General features: G+C 54.8%; 1 protein-coding gene across 1 annotated transcript; it reads left to right on the forward strand.

Annotated features, from left to right (window-relative positions):
* Positions 1-5,263: 5,263 nt before the first annotated feature.
* Positions 5,264-23,234, forward strand: LOC101698961 (arylsulfatase D). Its single transcript, XM_087209953.1, has 9 exons — positions 5,264-5,923; positions 7,567-7,688; positions 10,212-10,334; positions 13,191-13,614; positions 14,791-14,927; positions 16,835-16,969; positions 17,991-18,153; positions 20,007-20,128; positions 20,355-23,234. Exons 1-9 carry the CDS (start codon positions 5,685-5,687, stop codon positions 20,729-20,731), a joined length of 1,842 nt encoding a protein of 613 aa, XP_087066079.1. The 5' UTR covers positions 5,264-5,684; the 3' UTR covers positions 20,732-23,234.
* The last annotated feature ends 34 nt before the right edge of the window (positions 23,235-23,268 follow it).

Genomic DNA, 23,268 nt, shown 5'->3' on the forward strand with positions numbered 1-23,268 from the left:
CCGAGGTGTGGTGCTCAACAGTCCAGTCCGGGGCCGACCGGGGTTTGGTCAAAGCCCCCGGCCGTAACTGCAGCAGGCTGCTCTGTACCCAAAGTCCGCACCAGCCCCACCAGAAAGTTTGGAGGTCACCCAGATTGATGGGAGACAGCAGGCAAGCCGGGGCTGCCGTGGAGAAGCTGCCACAGACAAGGCTCAGTTGGCTTCCACTTCTGTGGGGTCAGCAAGGCGTGCAGCCCTTCCCACGGGCGCGATGTCCAAGCAGGTCCCCCTCAGCTACAGCCCAGGGGATTCAGGAAAACCCCAACAGAAGCAGGCTCCAAGCACTGGGTTGAAGGATCGCTAGGTCCCGGTCCATCGGGGCCGCCACATGCACTCCGGCTGACAGACAGCAGGGCTTGGTGCCCAGTCCTGGAGGCTGAGGTCCACTGCACTGGTCTCTCCCTGTCTCAGTCCATCGGGGCCGCCATATGCAATCCCACAGCCCAGGCGGCTGGCACACAGCAGGGCTTGGTGCTCAGTCCTAGAGGCTGAGGTCCGAGGTCTGGGCGTGGGCAGCGCCCGCTCCTCTGAGGGCTCACTCCTGGGCTCCCTGTGTCCTCACTCGTGCATCCCTCTGTGTGTGTCCGCGTCTTCCCGTCCTCTTCTCAGAAGGACCCAGCCCTGGGCTCAGGGCCACCCTGGGGACTCAGTTTACCTTCACGCCTCTTTAAGGCCCTGGCTCCACACAGCTGCATGGAGAGTTAAGGCTTCCACCCCGGAAGCTGAGAGCTTAATGCAACGCAGCCCAGAAAGCTTTCTGTGCTGGGATTTTGCAGCTCTGCTCTCTGCCTGGGGTTCACTCAGCAGCTCCTGGGGGCGAGGAAGCAGCACCCCAAGTCGAGCACTTCTGGCCCCAGTCCACTCCCCAACCATTGTGGGTTACGGAAAGAAATGCAGCTGCTCACCGTGGGACCCCAGTCTCCTGCCAATCTCTGCCTCAAGGCAGAGGCAGCTCCGCAGCAAATCACATTGCCGGGTCTTTTCCCTCCCCTGCAGACCCCTCCACAGCAGCAGTGGAGTTTGCCTGTTTGATTTTGATTTGTTTTTTGAGATAGGGCCTCACCATGTAGCCCAGGCTGACCTCGAACTCATGGGCATCCTCCTGACTCAGCCTCCCGCATCCTCGGATATCAGGGGTGCACCACCACGCCCGGCAGTAAATATATGTTCAATCCAGGTTATTTTGGGCTTCAGAGTACATCCCCATCTATACCTGACACACACCTGTCAATCCATCCGTATTAATATAACGAAGACATCCACAGCCCTTGCAGCTAAAATCAATCAACAAACTTGTCAAGACAAAGCAAGGAGTGTTAGGGTCAGGGAGGTCAGGCTAAACTACAGGCGGCTGTGCTCGGATAGGACGCTTGGATTTTATGGGACGGGAGACGTAATGCGATTAAGTCAAGCAGTGAAGCCATCCAGTGATTAGTGCAGGGTTTTTACTTCACTGAGTTGCGCTTTTATCTTCTGGGGTCAGCTTTGCAGCACACGGTGTTTACACACCACGTGTGCAGCTGGATGCACCTTTCACCTCCTGCTCCTCATCCTAGGCCCCCAATCTGGGTTTTCGCCTCCCCTGTGAGAAGGCTCTGTCTCCCCCTGGCTGCCGCCTGTCTTAACTCCTCTCCCCGTGTGCGTTCCGGGTTGCTCGAGAAGAGAAACCCTGCAGCCTCGGAGCTTCGGGGTCTGACGTTTTCCCTCGGTGTCACCGTGCAGTCGGCCGTGCCGGGTGGACACCGGAGCCTCCCCTGCCATTGTGGGGGACTCGGAGAAACAACGGTGCAGAGTCACCCTGATCGCCAGGGGGAGCCCAGGAGGAGCCAGAAGATGACTGCTCAGGCGTGCAGAGGGAGGACAGGGGTGAAGAGCAGGACTGGAACAAGCCGCCCGTCTGTCGGGGAGAATTCAGGTTTGCTTTTGCAAGGGCTGGAGAAGGAGGAGAGAGGTGGACACGACAAATATAACTTTTTCTGGATTCCTCAGGCCCTTGCGGGTCTTCCTTGGACAGCTGCGTGGCGTCTGCAGTCTTAGGAGGAAGCTGAGTTGGACAGAGCCCACTCGGGCGGCCGGGCCGGGCCAGGCCGGATTTCCACATAGCAGCCAGCTGGGGACCCCAGGGCGCTTCCTGCAGCTGAAGCTGCACTGCACCTTGGTGAATTCCAGGACAGTTTCATTTGGTTCAAAATAAATTACAGACCTGATTTGGAAAGGTCAAAATAAAACCCTCCGCAGCAGAAAAATGGCCAGCGGGACACGCACATGCCTCGTGGCCTGAGCCTGTAGTTGTGTTTGATCGATTTCTTCTCAGGAGCCTGGGGCGCAGCTCCCCCCGGCCACATCCCTGGGGTTGTGGGTGCTCCTTGCCTACCCCGTTCCCTTTCCCTCCCCTCCCTGTGTCTCTTGGTCCCCTTGCGTCCTTCCGATCTCCCTGGTCCCCAGGATGCCTTTCATTTTGCCATTTAATTTATTTGTCCTTTGGGGCCTAACAGGCCCCGGGTCCCGGGTGACTCCAGTCGCACAGCTGTGCCCCTCGGATCTCGCACCTGGTGTCCCTGCCGGCTGAGGTGGTCCCAGGACCTTGGGGATTTGGAGCAGTGGGGCCCCGGGCCGCGGGCTTCCTCGAGGCAGGCGGGGTGCTTGGTCTCACAGGGCTCAGACTAATCCGGATTAGATGGATCGGCCCCCAGGAGAACCTGTTTTCCCAGCAGGGCTCCCCAGGGCCCGGCTCAGGGCTGACAGCGTAGGGGGGCAGGGCCCACGCCCAGCCACCTTCTGGCCAGGGAGGACAGGAGAAAAGAGGAAGCCAGGCCCGCCCGGGGCCAGGTCCTGCAGAGCTCACAGCCGCCCAGGCCGGGCCACCCAGGTGCGTGGGACCCGGGCTGGGGATCCGACTGCAGCAGGCCCGGGGCAGGGCGGGCTCCGCACGGGGAGGGGAGCCCAGGGCAGTGGGGTCCCTGCAGGAGAGGGCCAGGAAATGCAGGCTCGGCGCACACCCTGGAAGCACACTCCTAACCCCAAGGCCAGGGTCGCCCTGCGTTTCGTTGATCTGTTTTGAGACAGGGTCTGGCTATGTGGTCCAGGCTGGCACCAACCTCAGGGAGACTGTCCAGTCTCAGCCTCCCTCCCGGGGGCCGGGCCGGGTGGGGTGCACACCACCCCCACCAGCACCTCCGTAGCAGGCTGCGTCTCCCCCAACTCCCCCGAGAGGACCCCTACTTCCCGTACCCCCAGTCAGGACTGTGGCCCCCAAACACGAAGGAACCCCCCTCCCCAACACACCCCTGAACCCCCCTTGCCCTCCGGTCTCGCTGGGGCTGTGTCTCCTGCAGGGCTGAGCACCCCGGCCCCAGCCTGGGGACCCCGAAACTCAAGACCCGCCCCTGGGCCCCCAAGCCTACCCCAGGCCTCCGCCCTCCCAAGGCAGCCCGTGCGTGACGCCCCTCTGGCCCCCAAAGACGCCCGGACAGGCCAGGAGCCCAAGTTCGAGGCCACTACGCCTCTCACCACAGGAAAGGGGAGGCCCAGGTTGCCCCCATTGGGTTCTGTATTGGCTGGGAGTCAAAAGACGTGATACACCAGCGTGCTCATTAACCACGTTTTATTTTATTAAGTTTTAAAAGTTGTCTTTAGTTTGCGGGACGAGGTCTCCCTGTGAATCGTTCAGGCTAGGCCCGAACTCACTATGGAGCCCAGGCTGGCACTGACTTCACAGCGAGGGTCCTCCTGCTTCAGCCTCCACCACCACGCCCGGCTCATTGATCACATTTCAGTTCAGCAGTGGAAATTGATGCGGTGTGATCACAAAATACGGTGATTGAGTAACTGAAGACAATGTATTACAGGAAGAGAGGCTGCCGGGTCGACGACGTGCTTTGCACACCTCAAGGATGAGACACCAGCCGAATGCCAGGAAGTCCGAGCAAAGCCGATTTGAAGTGTGAGTGCGTATTTCTGTCTTTTGATGGAAACAAGAGTGCTGGGCAGGGCCATCAAAATACTTGGTGAATGTTTAAATTTAAGAAGCTTTTACCTTGAAAGCCACCGGGCCACAAATCCCCCTCGGAATTCCCCCGGCTGTGCCCACCGTCCTCCCACCCTCCGGGCCGCTTCCTGCAGCGGCTCTGGGGTCTTCTTTCCCGAGGGCCTCTGGGAAATGTCATAAATGCAGGGGGGGAGACCCAGAAATAACAAAACACAGACAGATGGTTCCATAGTTACAACAGTCCTGCTTTTACTCCGTGAGATTTTTTTCAATATTTATTTTTATTGGTCCATATTTTCAGTCCATTATGTTACATTCCTGGCCAAGAGTTGCCCCATGCACCAAATAGGACTTCGTTTTCATCCCTTCCCTTCCTCTCCCTCTTCACCTGTCCTTCCCTTTTCGAGAAGATCTACCACCTGTTTCCTTTTATCTAGCTTGTGTTTTGCTTTTTTAATTTATTTGTACTCTGGGCTCCTCAGATAAGGGAAACCACGTGATATTGAAGTTGGCGTATCTGATTATGAGTTCCTGAGTTTTAGTCACTCAGTATTCAAAAATATGAATTGGAAAATTCGAGAAATAAATAATCAGTTTTAAGTGACCATTATGACAGTATACTGTCATGATTGATTGTTTTACTTTATATTATTAATTATTGTTGTCAATGAGAACTAGCATTACATTGATGAAAAGTTGGGTGGGTGGATGGATGGGTGGATGGGTGGGTGGGTGGATGGGTGGGTGGGTGGGTGGATGGGTGGGTGGGTGGATGGGTGGATGGGTGGATGGATGGATGGGTGGGTGGATGGGTGGGTGGATGGATGGGTGGATGGGTGGGTGGGTGGATGGGTGGATGGGTGGATGGATGGATGGGTGGGTGGATGGGTGGGTGGATGGATGGGTGGATGGGTGGGTGGGTGGATGGGTGGATGGATGGATGGGTGGGTGGATGGGTGGGTGGATGGGTGGGTGGATGGGTGGGTGGATGGGTGGGTGGGTGAATGTATGTATGTATGGATGGATGGATGGGTGGATAGGTGGGTGGGTGGATGGGTGGGTGGGTGGATGGGTGGATGGATGGATGGGTGGGTGGATGGGTGGGTGGATGGATGGGTGGATGAGTGGGTGGATGGGTGGGTGGATGGGTGGATGGGTGGATGGATGGGTGGGTGGATGGATGGATGGGTGGATGGTTGGGTGGATGGGTGGGTGGGTGGGTAGATGTGTTGATCAATAGCTGCATGGATGGATGGATGAGAACATGGATCAGTGTTTGGATGCCTGCTTCGTTTGTACATTATGCTTTATCCTGGGCATTTATGTAAGTGGATGGCAACTGTCTGAAGTTTCAGGCCTGCACCTTCTGGGGTTTGGGCCGCATCTCCTAAAGATCTGAGGAATCTGGTCTCCTTGCCCTGCAGGCTAAAAGACCAGGGCCCTTCCTAGGCCCGCTGTTATTAGCTCAGCCCCCCCCCCAGCTCAGTTGCTGGGAATCTCCAGTTGTTGGAAGACATGCCCGTTTCACAGTGAGCTGCCTCATGCAGCATCTGCAGGCAGCGTCCCTCCAGTCTGGTCTGGTTTGGCCCCATCTACTGGACCTGGTGGCTGAGCTCAGCCCAACCCGCGGCTTGGGGCAACCTGGATCCTTCTGTCCATGAGGGGCAGCCTTCTGCCCACCACCCCCGGCCTGGAGACCAGCCCTGCCCACCCCAGACCTTCCCTGATGCCCGTGCGTCTCCCCCACAGAAGCCCCGTGCTGGGTCCGCTCCCCCTGGGCCTCCTCCTCCTCTTCCTCCTGCGGGGCTGTGGGGCCTCGAGGCCGAGCTTTCTGCTGATCCTGGCTGACGACCTGGGCATCGGGGACCTGGGCTGCTACGGGAACCGCACTCTGAGGTGCATGGCGCCTTGGGGAGGGGGAGCCGCGGGGATTTGCATCCAGGGCGCCCTGAACTTGGTGGAATGGGGGGCTGGCCCTGCGCTTCCTCCTGACTCCCCGCCGGAAGATGGCTTTCCAGCAGACAGGTCCCAGAATCCCAGGCCCTGTGGGGCAGCGGTGGGTGGGAAGGCGCTGTTTCTGGCCGACCCTAAGCACGGGACCCTAAGAAGGGGCTCAAAGCAGCAGGGAGTCGCCCTCTGCCGACCCGCAGCCTGGGAGGCTGAGACAGAGGCGTCCCAGGGCACAGCCTCCCGGGGAGACCCTCCCGCCTCTGCCTCCTCCTGGGGCTCCAGGCGGCCCTGGGCTGTGGCCCCGTCGCTCCGGTCTCCGCCTCCCAAGTCTGCACGAGGCTCCTCCTCTGTCTGCGTCTCCTCCTCTGCCTCCTCCTCTGCCTCTCGTGAGGACGCTGCCGTTGGGGTCAGGGCCACTCCAGTCTAGGAGACCTCACTGCAGGGGCTCTCAGTGATTGTTCCACAGTCATTTACTTGCTGCGGACTCCTAAGTCCTGACAGCCTGGACCTCAGACCGCGGCTATGTGGAGACCGAATGTTTCTTGATTGACTCTGTGATCCCCAAAACCTCAGGGTGCAGCTGAGTGGAGACTTAAAGAGCCGTGGAGGTAAACTGAGTCCTCAGGGTGGCCCCGACCCCACAGGGCTGGGTCCTCCTGAGAAGAGGTCGGAGGACGGGGACACACACAGAGGGACGCGCGTGTGAGGAGACAGGGAGCCCAGGGCTGAGGCCTGGGAGGAGCGGGCGCTGCTCCTGGTTAGGGGATCCTGGCGCAAGGCTGTTCTTCCACAGTAACAGCACGGCAGGGCCCCGGAGCCTGCTCTGAGAAGTTGGCTCTGAGCGGGGCCTGGGGCGCACGCCTGTCATCCCAGCACCCTGCGAGGCTGAGCCAGGAGGATCGCAAGCCTCAGCCCAGCCTGGGCCACTTTGCCAGTGAGTGACTCAGTGATATCCTGTCTGTAGAGATAAATAATCAGAAAGGGCTGGGGATGTAGCTCAGCCTGAGCCCCGTACCCCCTATATATTATATTAAATTAAATTTTAAATTAAAACTTCGGTTCTGGTTTCCGGAGAAGCCCCGCCACACAGGAAGCAAATCCGGTGCAAACAGCGGCTGAGCCAGGGAGAGAAAGCCCCGGAGCTGGGTTCCCCTGAGCACAGCGACCCCACAAGGGTCTGTGACCTGAGCCCCGCCTCGGGGGGAGGGGACCGGAGCCGCCTCTTTGCCCTGTGCGTCTCCACGCACGCACTGTAGAGTTCATCACCCGTGTTGCGCCCTTTCTCTGTTTTGCTTCTATTTGCGCACTGAGGAATAAACCCAGGGCTTTCGGCCCCAGCCTCCATCAGACCCAGCCCTCCTTTCTGAGTTTAGTTGGACACAGGGCCTGGCCAAGTCACTAAGCTGCCCGGGCTGGGCTCCAAGGGACTTGCGATCCTCCAGCCTCCTCCAGGCGGGCGCCTCCGGGCCCCGCTCAGCGTCTGCTTTTGTTTCTGCTGCACGGAGCCCGCGCTCGAGCGCTGCACCACCTCCCGGCCGGCCGCTCGCCCCGTAGCACCTTCCACCCGCAAGCTCTCCTGGTTCCCTCAGGACCCTGAACATCGACCGCCTGGCGGAGGAGGGCGTGATGCTCACCCAGCACCTGGCCGCCGCCCCGCTGTGCACCCCGAGCAGGGCCGCCTTCCTCACGGGCCGCCACGCCTTCCGCTCAGGTGGGTGCCCGGGGGGCTCTGGGCTTGATCCTTTCCCGAGGTGGTGGGGTCTCACTGCGCAGCCCGGGCTGGCCTGGAACTCGGGGCGATCCTCCCGCCTCAGCCTCCCGAGTCCACAGTGTGCCCACCACGCCTGGCTTCCCATGTGCTTGGACCGACTCCAGCCGACGCCTAATACGTAAATTCAGTGCAGACATCCGCCGTTTCTCAGAGGGGCGGTCAGCAGATCAGTGATACATGGACGGAGACGGTGATCAATAGGTGACAGCATGGATAAGCGGGAGGGAGAAGGCAGACAGGAGGACGGATAGACAGACAGACCACGATAGAGGACAGATCAGCGATGCCTACTGAATAGATCAGTGATCGGTCGCTTAGGATAGGTAGGCGATAGGAGACCGGTGGCGGATAACTGATAGGCGGATGGATGACAGCGATTCACAAGGACAGAGGTGACAGATATGTGGTCGGGTGATAAAGCAGGTGACAAACAAACACTCAGGTAGACAAGGACAGGTGGTAGCTACAGGGCCTGTGAGCCATACATGATCAATGATGCTCGGCAGGTGACAGAGGAGGAGGGAATTGATGACAACGCTAGCGGAGGGTGCCTCGGTGCTGGGTGGATCCACCGATGATCAATAATGATCAGCAGAGGACAGAGGCAGAGGGTGGGGAACAGGCGAGAGCTACACGCAGGTAGGTGGCAGCTAGGCAGGCGGGGGACAGCTGAGAGGCGGCCACAGAGCACTGAAGGTGAAGGCCGTGAGTGGACAGGTGGACAGGCAGGTGGACAGGCAGGTGGACTGGCAGGTGGACAGGCAGGTGGACTGGCAGGTGGGCTGGCAAGTGGACTGGCAGGTGGACAGGCAGGTGGACTGGCAGGTGGACAGGCAGGTGGACAGGCAGGTGGACAGGGAGGTGGACAGGCAGGTGGACAGGCAGGTGGACAGGGAGGTGGACAGGCAGGTGGACAGGCAGGTGGACAGGGAGGTGGACAGGCAGGTGGACAGGCAGGTGGACAGGGAGGTGGACAGGCAGGTGGACAGGGAGGTGGACAGGCAGGTGGACAGGCAGGTGGACAGGGAGGTGGACAGGCAGGTGGACTGGCAGGTGGACGGGCAGGTGGACGGGCAGGTGGACTGGCCGGTGGACAGGGAGATGGACTGGCAGGTGGACTGGCAGGTGGACAGGCAGGTGGACAGGGAGGTGGACAGGCAGGTGGACAGGGAGGTGGACTGGCAGGTGGACTGGCAGGTGGACGGGCAGGTGGACTGGCAGGTGGACGGGCAGGTGGACGGGCAGGTGGACTGGCCGGTGGACAGGGAGATGGACTGGCAGGTGGACTGGCAGGTGGACAGGCAGGTGGACAGGCAGGTGGACAGGCAGGTGGACAGGGAGGTGGACAGGCAGGTGGACAGCTTACACCCCATGAGGGCCTGGTCAGTGATCGATGAGGACGGAAGTCAGACTACTGCTGATGGCAGTCAGGTGAGAGGCCGTGGTCACTGATGGGGAGCATAGGGCGTGAAGAGCCGCACGTATGGACGGATGGATGATGGGCAGACAGGAGGCAGACGGGTGTGATGGCCACAGCGTAGACCCAGAGACACTACACAGACAGACAGGTAGACCCGTACATAGATAGATAGACAGATAGATGAGAGGTAGCTGCAGTGATACACAATACACTGACAGATACACGAACTGATTGATACATAGACAGACTGATAGATTGATAAACACATGATAGATAGATAGACTGACAGATGATATAGATGACAAAGGATAGATTGATAGATTATAGAGATTGATAGATAAATAGATCGATAGATAAACTTATAGATGACAGGTAGATTGATAGATACATGACAGATCAATAGACTGACAGATGACAGATGATAGAAAGATGACAGGTAGATGGATAAACCTGTGATATATTGATAAATAGATTGATAGATGGTCAATGATAAATAGATAAGAGGTAGACAGACAGAAGATAGACCCATGATAGGTAGATGGATAGGTACACGATAGATTGGTAGATAAACAGACTGACAGATGGTAGACAGATGACAGATTAATGATAGATGGATAGATCGATGGATAGATTATAGATTGCTAAATAGATATAGATAAATTGATAGATGACAGGTAGATTGACAGATTATGGGTATACTGATGGATAAATAGACTGATCGATCATAGATGATAAAAAGACTGATAGATACATGACAGTTTGAGGGATACATAGATGGATACATGACAGATAGACAGATGGATAGACAAACAGACAAGTGAGGAGCATAGGGAAAGGACAAGTGGCAGGTGGACAGACAGACAGACAGGAGCCTGGGCTGAGGCCCCGCACCCTGATGGGCAGCCTGAGCCCCTGGACCTGGGGCACCGGCTGGGCCCCTGCACTGTGGCTGCAGGACTCGGGCGCCTCTGAGCTGCAGCGGCCGCTCTGTGCCCGGGTGAGCCCAGGACTGCAGCCCAAGTGCCCACCGCTTTCCTCCCCAGGCATGGCCGGCAGCGGCGGGTACCGGGCCCTGCAGTGGAACGCGGGCTCCGGGGGGCTTCCCCAGAACGAGACCACCTTCGCCCGCATCCTGAGGCAGCAGGGCTATGCCACGGGGCTCGTGGGTGAGTGGATAAGATGATTAAATAATCGCCTTTTCATTCCTTCTCCCCTCCATCCCTCGGCCCCTTCCCCTTTGAGAACGCTCTCTCCTCCTATTTCCTATCATCTACCTTTTATTTTGCTCTTTATTTATCCTTTGGTTTTGTCTCCCAAGAGAAACCACGTGATACTGAAGCTCGTGCGTCTGATTTATTTCACTTTACATCATGCTCTCCAGGTGCATCCATTTTCCTACACGAGACTCAAGCTCATCCTTCTTCATGGCAGAGTAGTACTCCACTGTGTGTAAACACCACACGTCTTGTCCATTTGTCTGTTGATGGACACAGAGGCCGCTTCTGTGATTTGCCTGTTCTGATTTTCCTCTTTCCCTCCCTGGACGGGAATGTGCTCTTACCCCGATTGATCAGAAGTTGGGCTTTGTGACACACACCTGTCATCCCAGCACTCGGGAGGCTGAGGCAGGCAGGAGGATTGCCCTGAGTTCCAGGCCAGCCTGAGCTACGCAGTGAGTTCAAAGTCAGGCTGGACTACAAAGCAAGACCCAGCCCTAAACAAACAACACATAGTATGCCTAGCAAGTGTCTCTGTAGCGGTTATCCCAGATGAGGTAGCAGGAGTCACCCTGGGGTGATTTCATGGACACGGGAGGCTGCACTCAGGTCATATGCAAATATCCCCCCCCCCCGTGCATATGCAAATGAGCCACGTAGGCAGACAGCTCTGTATGCAAATCACTGCTTTATGCAAATAGACCCTTTTATCCAGAGGTTTTCAGCATCCCTGGATTTTCACATTCATTTCCCCACAGGTACCGAGGGATAGCAGCTTCTCCAGCCAATTCAGCACTTTATTTTTTTTTTTTTTTTTCTTCCTCAAAAGTAAAAGGGACTTTGATGGGTGGAATATAAGCCAGCTTCCCCCATGCAGAGACACAATGGTTTTTGCTATGCAAACATAGGCGGTTAAGGTGTCTTCTCTCTCAGCTAAGCTCTTTAGCACACGGTGTCCACCTGAAGATTTGTTCCTGCCATAGATCAGAAATGTCACAGAATTAGTCTTTTCTTTCTTCGGACCTTGAAGCCGTTCACGTTTCTCCTTCAAGGAAGCATTCACGGCTCTAGGCTTTGGTGAGTCTGAGGGGCTGGAATCACTGTCCTGCACATGAAGTCTGTGGTGATGGAAGGTGACAGTGGATTGGACACCCGCATGTGGCGGTCTGATAGTCAGTCTACTAACCAAGATGGTGCCCGAGTGGCCAATGCGGTCATGGACTGGGGCCCGGGCGCAATTCGTGGGCCAGGGGAGAAGACCCTGGATTTCAGCACACTGCCCAGAACGGTGTGTGATGTAAAATCCATGAAGTGCTTCTCTCTGGAATTTTCCATTTCCTACCTTTCAGACATTGGTTGCCCACACTCAGAAACCCAACACCCCCAGATAATCAGGAAAAACCCCGCTTACCGTGGCCCCAAATCACTCAGGGACCGAGTCACTCCTGTTATCAACTCACTGACTTTAAGTAAAATAAAGCCAGCTGGGGCGTTGCACGCCTGTCATCCCAGCAATCCGGGAGGCTGAGGCAGGAGGCTTCCAAGCTCTAGCCTGTCCAGGGCAACTTAGCCAGAGCCTGAAATAAATTAAAAATAAGTAGTAAATAAATTTATTTTTTAGAGGCCTGGGGAAATAGCTCACTGTGAAAAAGTTCTCGGGTTTCATCCCCAGTGTCACACACCAAAAAGTAAAGCTATAAATAAACAAGTGAATAGGTGTGTGTGTGTGTGTGTGTTTACACACGTGTATACGTATGGAAATACTTGCTCAAACGCAAGGGGAAACAAAGGAGAAGGAGAGGGGAACACAGGAAAAGCGATTTTTTTTTGAAGGGAAAAATGGAAACAGAACTTCTGTAAAAGGGGTGGGGACGCAGGACTAAAGGGAGGGGAAGGGACCGGGGAAAAAAAGAATGAAGATAAATTATGACACGGGGTACAGGTACGAATTCCCGGTGAGGAAGGTGTGTGAAGAATCAGTGTACGGGGCAAACATGTACTAATGAAAAAACAACTTTTTAAAAAGAAAATAAAGTCTATTTTATATGGGTATGATACTTTGTAGGATACTTAGTAGCAGAATGATCAAGGGTCGCCAGCCCGTAACAGAGTCTGCCAAAGAACTGTTTCTGAAATTGTGCTTTTATTTGTATGTGCGCACGGAATACTACACAGCCTTGAAAAACGATGAACTTGAGTCATGTGTAGGAAAATGGATGCACCCGGAGAGCATAATGCGAAGTGCAATAAATCAGACACACGACACACGAGCTTCAATATCCCATGGTTTCCCTTCGATGAGAAACCCCGAGTGCAAACAAAGAGCAAAATAAAACATCGATAATAGGAAGGAGGGAGATTCTTTCCCCAAAAGATAAGTTGTTCAAGACGTGCTCCCTGGGGGACCACCTGACACGGCCCGCAGAAGAGCCCGATGCATCGGTCCCGACCCGGTGTGTTCCATGCCTTGGTCTCCGCCTCTGTCCTGCTGTGTGCTGTTTGTCTCTTCCCCTTTGCATTCCAACACCCAAATTACTCTGACGTTTTTCCGGTACGGACACCGTGTGTCCCACCAACATGTCACGTGGTTTTTCCTTCCGGAACTGGAGGTCGAACCCAGGCCCTTCACCCTGAGCTCCTTCCCAGGTCCTTTTTAAACTTTTTAACTCTGAGACAGCTTCTCGCCAAGCTGCTAAGTACCTCCCTCTGGGCTCCAACGGGAGACCCTCCCGCCTCAGCCTCCCAGAGTGAGTGCACTCAGCCCAAGCCACCACGCCCGGCTCACGCGGAGCTTCTGTCTCGCAGGGAAGTGGCACCAGGGCGTGAGCTGTGCCACCCGCCATGACCACTGCCACCACCCGCTGAGCCACGGCTTTGACCATTTCTACGGCATGCCCTTCACGCTGCTCAGCGACTGCCACCCCAACGGGCCGCCCGAGCTGGCTGCGGCCACCAGGGTCCAGCTGCAGAGCTGCACGCGGCTGCTGGCCCTGGGCACCCTGAGCCTGCTGGCCGCCAGGCTCTGTGGCCTCCTGCCCGTGCCCTGGAAATCGCTGCTGGGCGCGGCCTGCCTCAGCCTCCTGCTCCACCTGTGCTGGTCCTGCAGCTCCGGGTTTGTGCGGCGGTGGAACTGCATCCTCATGCGGAACCACGAGGTCACCGAGCAGCCCATGGACCTGGGCCACAGCACCAGGCTGCTCCTGCGGGAGGCCCGGGCCTTCATCCAGAGGTAACTGCGGACGGCCCAGGCCCAGGGGCACTGATCTCTGCTCCCCCTGAGTCACTCCCTCTCCTGGTGGCTTTGGATTTCATTCCTCAGAGGAGAACAGGGGCAACAGTGAGTGGAAACCATCACACAACGGTGCTCCACACACACCCGTGCATACAGCAGCACAACTCACAAGAACTACATCTCAGAAGCGGCCTCTCTGTCCACCAGCTGACGACGGATGAGGAAAGTGTGCTGTCTGCACACAGTGGAGCACTACTCTGCCACGGAGAAGGACAGGCTTGAGCCACGTGTAGGAACATGGATGCACCCGGAGAGCAGGATGCTAAGTGACATAGATCAGACACACGAGCCTCCGTATGGCACAGTTTCTCGTAGATGAGAAGCCTAAAGTGTGACTAAAGAGCCAAATAAAAGGTAGATGACAGAAGTGGGAGACAGGTCCTTCTCAGAGGGGAAGCAGACCATGGAGAGACCGAGGGAGGGATGTAGAAAGAACGAAGCTGTTTGTGCAGTGTGCGATGCAAACACGAACTCATGAAAATAGAAAATAAATAAAATTTAATTTGATCCAAAGCGGGCACCGAGACACACAGCTATTCTGCCCTGCCCGCTCTGGGAGGCTGAGGCAGGAGGATCACACTTTCAAACCCAGGCTGCACGACTTAGTGACTGAGCAAGACAGCAGCTCCAGGTAGAACATCAAGAGGGCTGGGGCTCCAGCTCAGCCTCCACCCCCTGGGTTCCATCCTCAGTGCTGGAAAAATGCTTGTTTAGAATCAGGCACCACGAGACACTGACCACAGCCACCGCAGTACAAGTTGTGTGAACATGGATGTTTCCAACCTGCCTCTCTCTCTGTCTCTGCCTCTCTCTCTGTCTCTCTGTTTCTGTCTCTCTCTGTTGTCTCCCTCCGTTCTCTGCCTCGCTCTTTCTCTGTCTCTGTGTCTCTGTCTCTGTCTCTCTCTCTCTGTCCCTGTCTTTCTTTGTCTGTGTGTCTCTCTGTTTCTCTCTCCCTCTGTCTCTCTGTCTCTCGGTCTCTGTCTCTCTCTGTTCTGTCCATCTCTCTCTCTCTCTCTCTCTCTCTCTCTCTGTCTTTCCCATCCGCCCATACCACCAGGGGCCCCAAGGTCTGCTCAGCCCCTGTGTGTGACCCCAGCTGCTCCGTCCTTGCAGGCACCGGCATGGGCCCTTCCTGCTGCTCGTGTCCCTGCTGCACGTCCACGTACCGCTGCCCACGGCGCCCGCCTTCCTGGGAAGGAGCCTGCACGGCCTCTACGGCGACCACGTGGAGGAGATGGACTGGTTTGTGGGTGAGTTGCTCTCCGCAGTCACCAGTGGGGGGCACCAGGTGGGGTCTCTGCCTGGGGAGGAGGCCAGGATGCAGGGGATGGCAGGGCTTCCAATGCACAATGGGACAACACTGGACAGCACTGTGGTGCTCCAAGAAATGGTAAACCAGAGCTGCCCCCGACATGGCTCTGCCAGCCCTGGGTGCAGAGCAGAGGCATGGCACAGCATCGGTTTGTTAGAGCTCTGCACAAGCCCACGCTCGCCAGCAAAAAGAAACAGCCATCGGCCAGCATCCATCTGCGCAGGAGGGGACAAAGGAAACATGGCACCGGCCTGCGGTGGAATACTATGCAGTCAGGAAAAGGGGAATCATGTCATTTGCTGAATTTCAAGACCATGGGACATAATAATCTCGGTCCTCAGCTTAGAGTCTGGAAGGAGAGTGAAATCCTGTCCTTTGCGGGAAAATGGAGGGAACTGGAGGTCATGGTGTGAAGTGAAGGCAGCTGTTAGAAACCTAAACATCACCTGTGCTCTCTTATGTGACACACCAAGGGAGGGAAAAGGAAGGAAGGAAGGAAAGAAAGAAGGAAGGAAGGAAGGAAGGGAGAGAGAGGAAGAAGGAAAGAGAGAGAGAGAGAGAGAGAAAGAAAGAAAGAAAGAAAGAAAGAAAGAAAGAAAGAAAGAAAAAAGAAAAGTAAAGTAAAGAAAAGAAAAAAGAAAAGAAAAGAAGGGAGCGAGGGAACCAAACAAAGGAAAAATGAAACAAAGACAGAAAGGAAGAAAAAACAAACAGGAGGAAAGAAAAAGAAGGAAAGGAAAAACTGAGAAAGAAGACAGGCACAAAGAAAGAAAGATGAAAGAGGGAAGGAAAATAAGACAAACACAACGACCGAAGGACAAAGAAAAGTGAAAGGAATGTAAAGCAGATCTGACTTTGGGATCAGAGACAGCAAAGGGTGAGGCGAGCACAGATAGAAAAAGATCCAGGTTTTTTTGTTACTTCATGAAAATCACTTATACTCCTTAAGGCTTGCTTTCCGAGTAGTGAAAATTTTCACGAATAAGAGAATCCTCAGAATCCTTCAGGATCATTCTCGGCCATCAGCTTTCCAACCATGGCCTCAGAAATGAGCTATAAAAATCTCAACTTTGACCCCCACCCAAATGCATTTCCCTGTTCCTCAATTACCAATGCACCCAACTTCTCCAAGTCCTGCACACTTCCTTGAACTATTTCAAAAATATCGTGCAATTCTTACAGTTTTTGGTGACAAAAAATATTATTTCATGGCAAAGAATCTATCTCAAGGGTTTCCTTTCATACTGTATGAAATCACTTTCTTCAAACATCTTGGTTTCTTCTTCACCACTTAGATGTTACTTCATCAAAATAACCTCACCATGCTATGTGGCTAACATCCACTACTAAAAAAATATGGACAAGTAAAAAAAATAAAGGCACCAACTGGCAAACCAATGAGCCTGTGGACTCTTGAGAAGACCATGGCCAAGAGACCACTGGAGCAGCTGACCATCAACTGAACCCCCTGAGACCACTGGAGCAGCCGACCATGGACTGGACCTCCCGAGACCCTTGGAGCAGCCAATCAAAGACCATGGACCGAACTGTCTGAAACCACAAGCCACATGAAACCACAGACGCCATGCTCCAGGCCAAGCCTGCTGGTGATACACTGGCTTTAGTTGTTTCTGGTTCTTGGGTGGGCGGTGTCTTGCTAAGCAGCGGTTTGGTGGCACCATGATGGGCATGTTGTCAAGTCCACATGGTCCGCTGATGATGGTGACCACCCAGTGACTTCTTTTGGAGTGTCCAGTGGGAGGTGGCTTGGATACAATGGGTGAGGTGGGCGGGGCCCGGTGAGCCTGTTCTGTGCTTTGTCCTGAAACTTGCTGTTGTCTGAAGGTAAACTCCTCGACGGCCTGGAGAAGAATGGCTTGAAGAACACGACGCTTACATATTTCACATCCGACCACGGAGGACACCTGGAGGCCAGGGACGGAAGCAGCCAGCTCGGGGGATGGAACGGGATTTACAGAGGTCAGACGGGGACTGGGGGGTGGGATGGCTAGTAGGGAACAGGAGGAGGAGGAGAAAAAGGAGGAGGAGGAGATGGAGGAGGAGATGGAGGAGGAGATGGAGGAGATGGAGGAGGAGATGGAGGAGGAGATGGAGGAGGAGATGGAGGAGGAGGAGATGGAGGAGGAGGAGATGGAGGAGGAGATGGAGGAGATGGAGGAGGAGGAGGAGATGGAGGAGGAGGAGATGGAGGAGGAGGAGGAGGAGGAGGAGATGGAGGAGGAGATGGAGGAGATGGAGGAGGAGATGGAGGAGGAGATGGAGGAGGAGGAGATGGAGGAGGAGAGGGAGGAGATGGAGGAGGAGGAGGAGATGGAGGAGGAGGAGATGGAGGAGGAGGAGGAGGAGGAGGAGGAGGAGATGGAGGAGGAGATGGAGGAGGAGGAGATGGAGGAGGAGATGGAGGAGGAGATGGAGGAGGAGATGGAGGAGGAGATGGAGGAGGAGATGGAGGAGGAGGAGATGGAGGAGGAGATGGAGGAGGAGGAGATGGAGGAGGAGGAGATGGAGGAGAAGGAGATGGAGGAGGAGGAAATGGAGGAGGAGAGGGAGGAGATGGAGGAGGAGGAGGAGATGGAGGAGGAGGAGATGGAGGAGGAGGAGGAGATGGAGGAGGAGGAGATGGAGGAGGAGATGGAGGAGGAGGAAATGGAGGAGGAGAGGGAGGAGATGGAGGAGGAGGAGATGGAGGAGGAGGAGATGGAGGAGGAGGAGGAGGAGGAGGAGATGGAGGAGGAGATGGAGGAGGAGGAGATGGAGGAGGAGGAGGAGGAGATGGAGGAGGAGGAGGAATGAGACACCAGCAGGAGACCACGCTGCCTCTGCCTCCTGGCCACTTTTGACTTTGAGACTGAGTCGCACTAAGTCGCTAAGTTACCCGGCTGGACTTGGCTCTGTGACTCTCCTGCCTCAGCCTCCCACAGTGCTGGAATGATGGCTGTGTCCCACTATGCCTGGCTTTGACCCTGTCTCTCTCTTACAGGGGGCAAAGGCATGGGGGGCTGGGAGGGCGGCATCCGGGTCCCCGGGCTCTTCCGCTGGCCCGGGGTGCTGCCCGCCGGCCGAGTGATCCGCGAGCCCACCAGCCTCATGGACATCTTCCCCACCGTGGTGGAGCTGGCGGGCGGCCAGGTGCCCCGGGACAGGTAGGCACGGCGGCCCCTCCCCGCCCTGTGACATTTCTGTATCTTCAGGCCCCGTGTCCCTGCATTGCTGACGCTCCCAGGTTGGGGTGGAGCTAGAGATCCTCCTGCCTCAGCCTCCCAGAGGACAGGGATGTCAGCCGTGCACCACCACACGAGGGACATCATGAGGCCCAAGAAATACTTTCTCCTGGGCTGGGGGTATAGATCAGGGGTAGGGAACTTGCCCAGAATGTGTTGGGTCCTGGGTTCTATCCCTGGCACCACAAAATAATTAAATAATGACATGAAAGTCAGGCGAGGTGGTGCACAACTCTTCTAATCAGCACTCAGGAGGCTGAGGCAGGAGAATCTCAGGGAGTTTGAGGGCAGCCTGGGCTACCTAATGAGTTCAAATACAGGCTGAAGTACAGCCAAGACCCTGTGTCCAAATGCAAAACCACACCTCTAAATAAATAACGATGATGACAATAACAATGATAAATGGGGAAGAAGTCAAAGGAAAATGACCATACCCCGTCAAACATAAGATAACAGTAAAATACTAGGTCACCAACTGATTTTCCATTCTTCTTAAAAATTTTGTACCTCAGCCTAATATTAAGGAGAATAAATCACTGGAGTCTGATCCCTGGAACAAGCAGTGTGATCCTCGTAGCAATCTCATGAGCCATTTAAAAATTAAATCTATGATATCTATGTATGTGGTATTGCACACAAAGGAATACTACGCTGCCATGAAAAAGGGGAAACTGGAGTCATGGGTAGGAAAATGGATGCACCTGGAGTCCATGGTATTAAGTGAAATAAAAATCAGACACACAAGCTTCCATGTCACATGGTTTCTCTTCCATGAGGAGCCCAAACTGTAACTTAAGAGCCAAATAAAAGGCAGATGAGAGTTAGTAGGGAGAGATCTTTCTCTAATGGGAAGGGGACCAAGCAAGGGAGGGAGGAGAAGAGAGGGGAAGACAAACAGAATGGAGCTGTGCTGGGGGCCTGCAGCAGCTCCCCGTGAAGAGTGTGAACATCACATGCAGCAAACAGAGTAACAACAAAAACAATTTTGTAAGAATTTTAAACAAGGTCTGGGGATGTCGCTCAGTGCAAAGGCTCTGGGTTCCATGCCCAGTCCCCCCCCCAAAAAAGTATTGAATGAATTAAAAATAAAAGACTAACCTAAAATGCACCAATAAACTTAATGAAAAAAAAATAAAAGACTAAAAGTGTTTTGAAGGAAAACCATCGCATTTCTACCAAACATCCAGGTTAAGAAATTTTTTAAATATAAGTTTGGCTTTACAGAGCTGTTTGTAAGTGGAGACACCCAGCAGCCTGGCTGGAATCTGAAAAGACTGACAGTGAATACCCAAGGTCACAGTGGAGTGTGTGTGTGTGTGTGTGTGTGCACGCACTTGTGTATTGTGTATGCATGCATGTGTGCGTGCACATTTGTGTGCACACCGGTGTGAATGTGCATGTGTATTGTGTGCATGCGTGTATATATGCATGGCACACGTTTGTGTGTACACACGTGTATTGTGTGTATACATGTATGTGCATGTGTGCACACCTGTGTGGATGTGCATGCATCGTGTGTGCGTGCACGTATGCACACATCTGTGCATGCATGTGTGTGCATGCGTGCATGCCTGTGGACCCATGAGCCTTCATGGTGTGCCAGCTGTGTGACACAGTGACCTCGGGTCTCCCACGACAGCCTGTGTCTTGCTCATGGGCCACAGCCTGAGCCGCAGCAGGCAGCCGGGCAGCGGGCAGCTTCCTGGGAGGATTCCCCCTGGAAACTCTGCTCACAGTGCCCAGTGCCACCCTTACATGGCCTCTCCTTGCACCAGGGTAATCGATGGCCACAGCCTGCTGCCCTTGCTGCGAGGGGAGGAGGAGCATTCAGGCCACGAATTCCTCTTCCATTACTGTGGGACTGAGCTGCACGCTGCTCGCTGGCATCATAGGGACAGTGAGTCCACCTGGCCCTGGGAGGGGCTGGGCTATGGCAGAGCCTGGGAGACGTGGGTCTGAGGGCATGGATGGGCAGGGGGGTGGATGGATGGGTGAGGGGATGGGGGGATGGGTGGGTGGATGGGGGGATGGGTGGGTGGATGGGTGGGTGGGTGGGTGGGTGGTTGCATGCATCATTCCCCACCCTACCCGGTGTCCCCACCCTGATTGCCTGCTCTGTGCAGGTGGCCAAGTCTGGAAGGTCCACTACACGACACCCCGGTTCCATCCCCCAGGAGCGGGCGCCTGCTATGGCAGTGGTGTGTGTCCCTGCTCTGGGGACGGCGTGACCCACCACCGCCCGCCTCTCCTCTTTGAACTCTCCAGTGACCCTGAAGAGGCCCAACCGCTGTCGCCTGACTCTGAGCCCCTTTTCCATGCAGTGGTGGCCAGGGTGGGCGAGGCCGTGGCTGAGCACCGGAAGACCCTGAGCCCGGTGCCCCAGCAGCTGTCCACAAGCAGGGTCCTGTGGAGGCCCTGGCTGCAGCCATGCTGTGGGACGTTCCCCTTCTGTGGGTGCCAGGAAGACAGCGACAGCACACCCCAAAAGCCAGGACTCTGAGACAGAACTGTCCATACCCACTTCCTCCTCTACCGTCCTTAGTCTATGGAACTGTCCTCCTGGTGCCAAGAGGGCTGCCACAGCACTGGACATCACATAGACACTGCAGACGAATGGAAGAATAACAGGCATTCTGTGTTTTAGATCAACCCCCGAGAAAGGTGATTATGCAGAAAATTTTGTTTCCAAAAATCTGTGTATAGAAACAATTAGGAATGAATCAATGCAGGTACAAGGCCCAGGTTTCATTCCCAACACTGCAAAATCAGCACTGAAATTCGCAGCGCTGCCTTAGTGAAGAGCATCCCTCTACCTCTTAGGAAATAGCATGAAACCAGAGAGTGGGTGATGGCTGCAGAAGGGGTAAATCTACAAAAAAAAAAAAAAAAAAAAATCACCAAACTGCGCATTTTAAATTGGACGGTTTCCATGCCATAGCCAATAAAGTTGCTTGTAAAAATGGAATCGGCTTTCACGTGGGTTTAGGACAGGTGGGCTTTTCTACCTGCAGTTTCTCAGCCAGGGAAAAGCTGGCAAATTCCTTTACTTTCTTCTCTAACTTTTCTAAGCATCAAGTTTGTCCTGAGTGTAGCTGAGGGAAACTAGACCTGGGTCTGAGTTTCAGTCTACAACTCGTTACGAACAAAACAAAACTCACCTTCAATTTAGACGCCTTGAGCCAGGGGTGGTGGCACCCGCCTGTCATTCCACACCTGGGAGGCTGAGGCAGGAGGATCACGGTGAGTTCAGGGCCAGCCTGGGCTATACAGGGAAACCCTGTCTCAACAACAAACAAAAATGTAGACGCCTTTGGAGATTTGTGAGCTGCTGCAGCTCATCCATGTGAGAATCGGAGAAACCTTTCTTAAAGGGCCGGGGATGGGATGAAGTTACACATTAAACAATTCCAAATTAAACATTTGCCTTTGGACTTTTGTCAGGAAGCAGCAACCAAAAGCCCTCTGAACCCAGACTGGGGGGTCGGCTTCTCTCTCATGGGAGGCTGCTGCCTATGGTGAAAAACACTCGCTGGTGGTTACAGCAGGCTCCCGGGGGTATCCAGCAGCGGGGTAATGTCGGTTCCTCTCTCTGCTTTCTGTCTCCGTTACTGGAAAACGTGGGGTCACATCGCAGCTCAACTCTGCGTGTCAACCACTTAAGGGTCATCTGTCTAAAAACTCATCGTAGCTACATCCTAGGAGCCGCCTCTGTCCACCAGCAGATGAATGGATAAAGAGAACGTGGTGTTTACACACAGCGGAGTACTACTCTGCCACGAAGAAAGATACATGACAGAAACTGTGCTGCCCCAGCGTGGAGCCGAGTGAAACGCCCGGTTCTCATCCGTAGCTCTACTGGCAGGGTCTCCAGTGCTGGCCAATGGTTTTAGCTGCATTTGACCCACGGACTTTGAGGAACAGAAGTACACAGCTCTGCGTGGCTACACGGTGGGCATTCATTGGAGAGATGCACCTTGAGGTTCGGGTTTCATGTGCACATCGTGGAACGCACTGGCACAGACGCCGGACGTGGCGCCTGCTTTGGATCCTGGGTATCCCCACAGGCCACGAGGTGAGGTCCAGCATCTTGTCTCACAAACACAAAAACAAATCACTTTCTATTTTTGTCTTGAGACAGGACTTTATACTCAGTGGCTACCCGGGTTGGCTCAAAGTTGAGACTCTCCTGTCTCAGCCTCCTGGAGTGCTGGGATTACAGCTGCGCCCACCATGGCCCTCTCCAAACGTTTCTTCACCCTCCTTCCTTCATACCAATTAGTGGTAAAGGAGGCAGATCAGGTTTCTTGGAGGCTCGGGTTTACGAAATGCTGCAGCAGCCCCAGTATCACAGAGGAAGGACTGCTCCATCGGAAGCTGATACGACTCAGACAATGACATGATTAGAACGTCATTTTCTACCTCGTCTATCTATTCCGTTTTCTTTCCTTTCTCAGTGGCGTGGATCAAGCCCAGGGCTTCTCACACGCTAGGAAGGGGTCTACCACCGACTCACGCTCCAAGCCTCACTTACTCCGTAATCAGCGAGGTGTGGAGCATCATGACGGTGACCTCAACCTCCTCGAGTTGATTAACTGTGCACCACAGTGCCTGGCTGGTGGAGGGATCTCACAGACCACGGCGGGCAGGAAGAACGAAACGGAGATGGCCAAGCTCGGAAAACGGGCAGCCTCCCTAAGGCGCCAGCATGAAATTTCGGTGGGTTAGAAACAAGGGATTCTCTTCATTTTCCTGCCAGCCCCCACTCTGGAAGGTCTACACTGTAATTCAACCGCCTTGTAGAAAAAAAACTCAGTCTCGGTCCCACACAAAATGGGATTCAGGGAACTGAACAGTGGCGCATGACGCCTGTCCCCGGGAGGCTGAGGCAGGAGGATCAGAACTTCGAGCGTAGCCTGGGGACCTGAGCATGGCTCTCACAATAAAAAAGGGCTAGAGACACAGCTCACAGCTCAGTGCAGAGGCCCTAGGTCCCATCCTCACTTTATCCCTGCCTCCCCCCAACCCACCTCCAAAAAA

This window comes from Heterocephalus glaber, unplaced genomic scaffold, assembly GCF_053883595.1.
Source record: "Heterocephalus glaber isolate CG9 unplaced genomic scaffold, H.glaber_assembly_v1.0 deba00001072, whole genome shotgun sequence".
Classification (NCBI taxonomy): Eukaryota; Metazoa; Chordata; class Mammalia; order Rodentia; family Bathyergidae; genus Heterocephalus; species Heterocephalus glaber.

What these genes read in the sequence shown, in the direction of transcription:
- LOC101698961 (XM_087209953.1), top strand. Translation starts at nt 5,685, where the DNA reads ATGAGGGGCAGCCTTCTGCCCACCACCCCCGGCCTGGAGACCAGCCCT. An exon ending in CCGCCACGCCTTCCGCTCAG is followed by an intron (nt 7,689 to 10,211) that starts GTGGGTGCCCGG and finishes TTTCCTCCCCAG; the next exon opens with GCATGGCCGGCAGCGGCGGG. An exon ending in GCCCGGGCCTTCATCCAGAG is followed by an intron (nt 13,615 to 14,790) that starts GTAACTGCGGAC and finishes CCGTCCTTGCAG; the next exon opens with GCACCGGCATGGGCCCTTCC.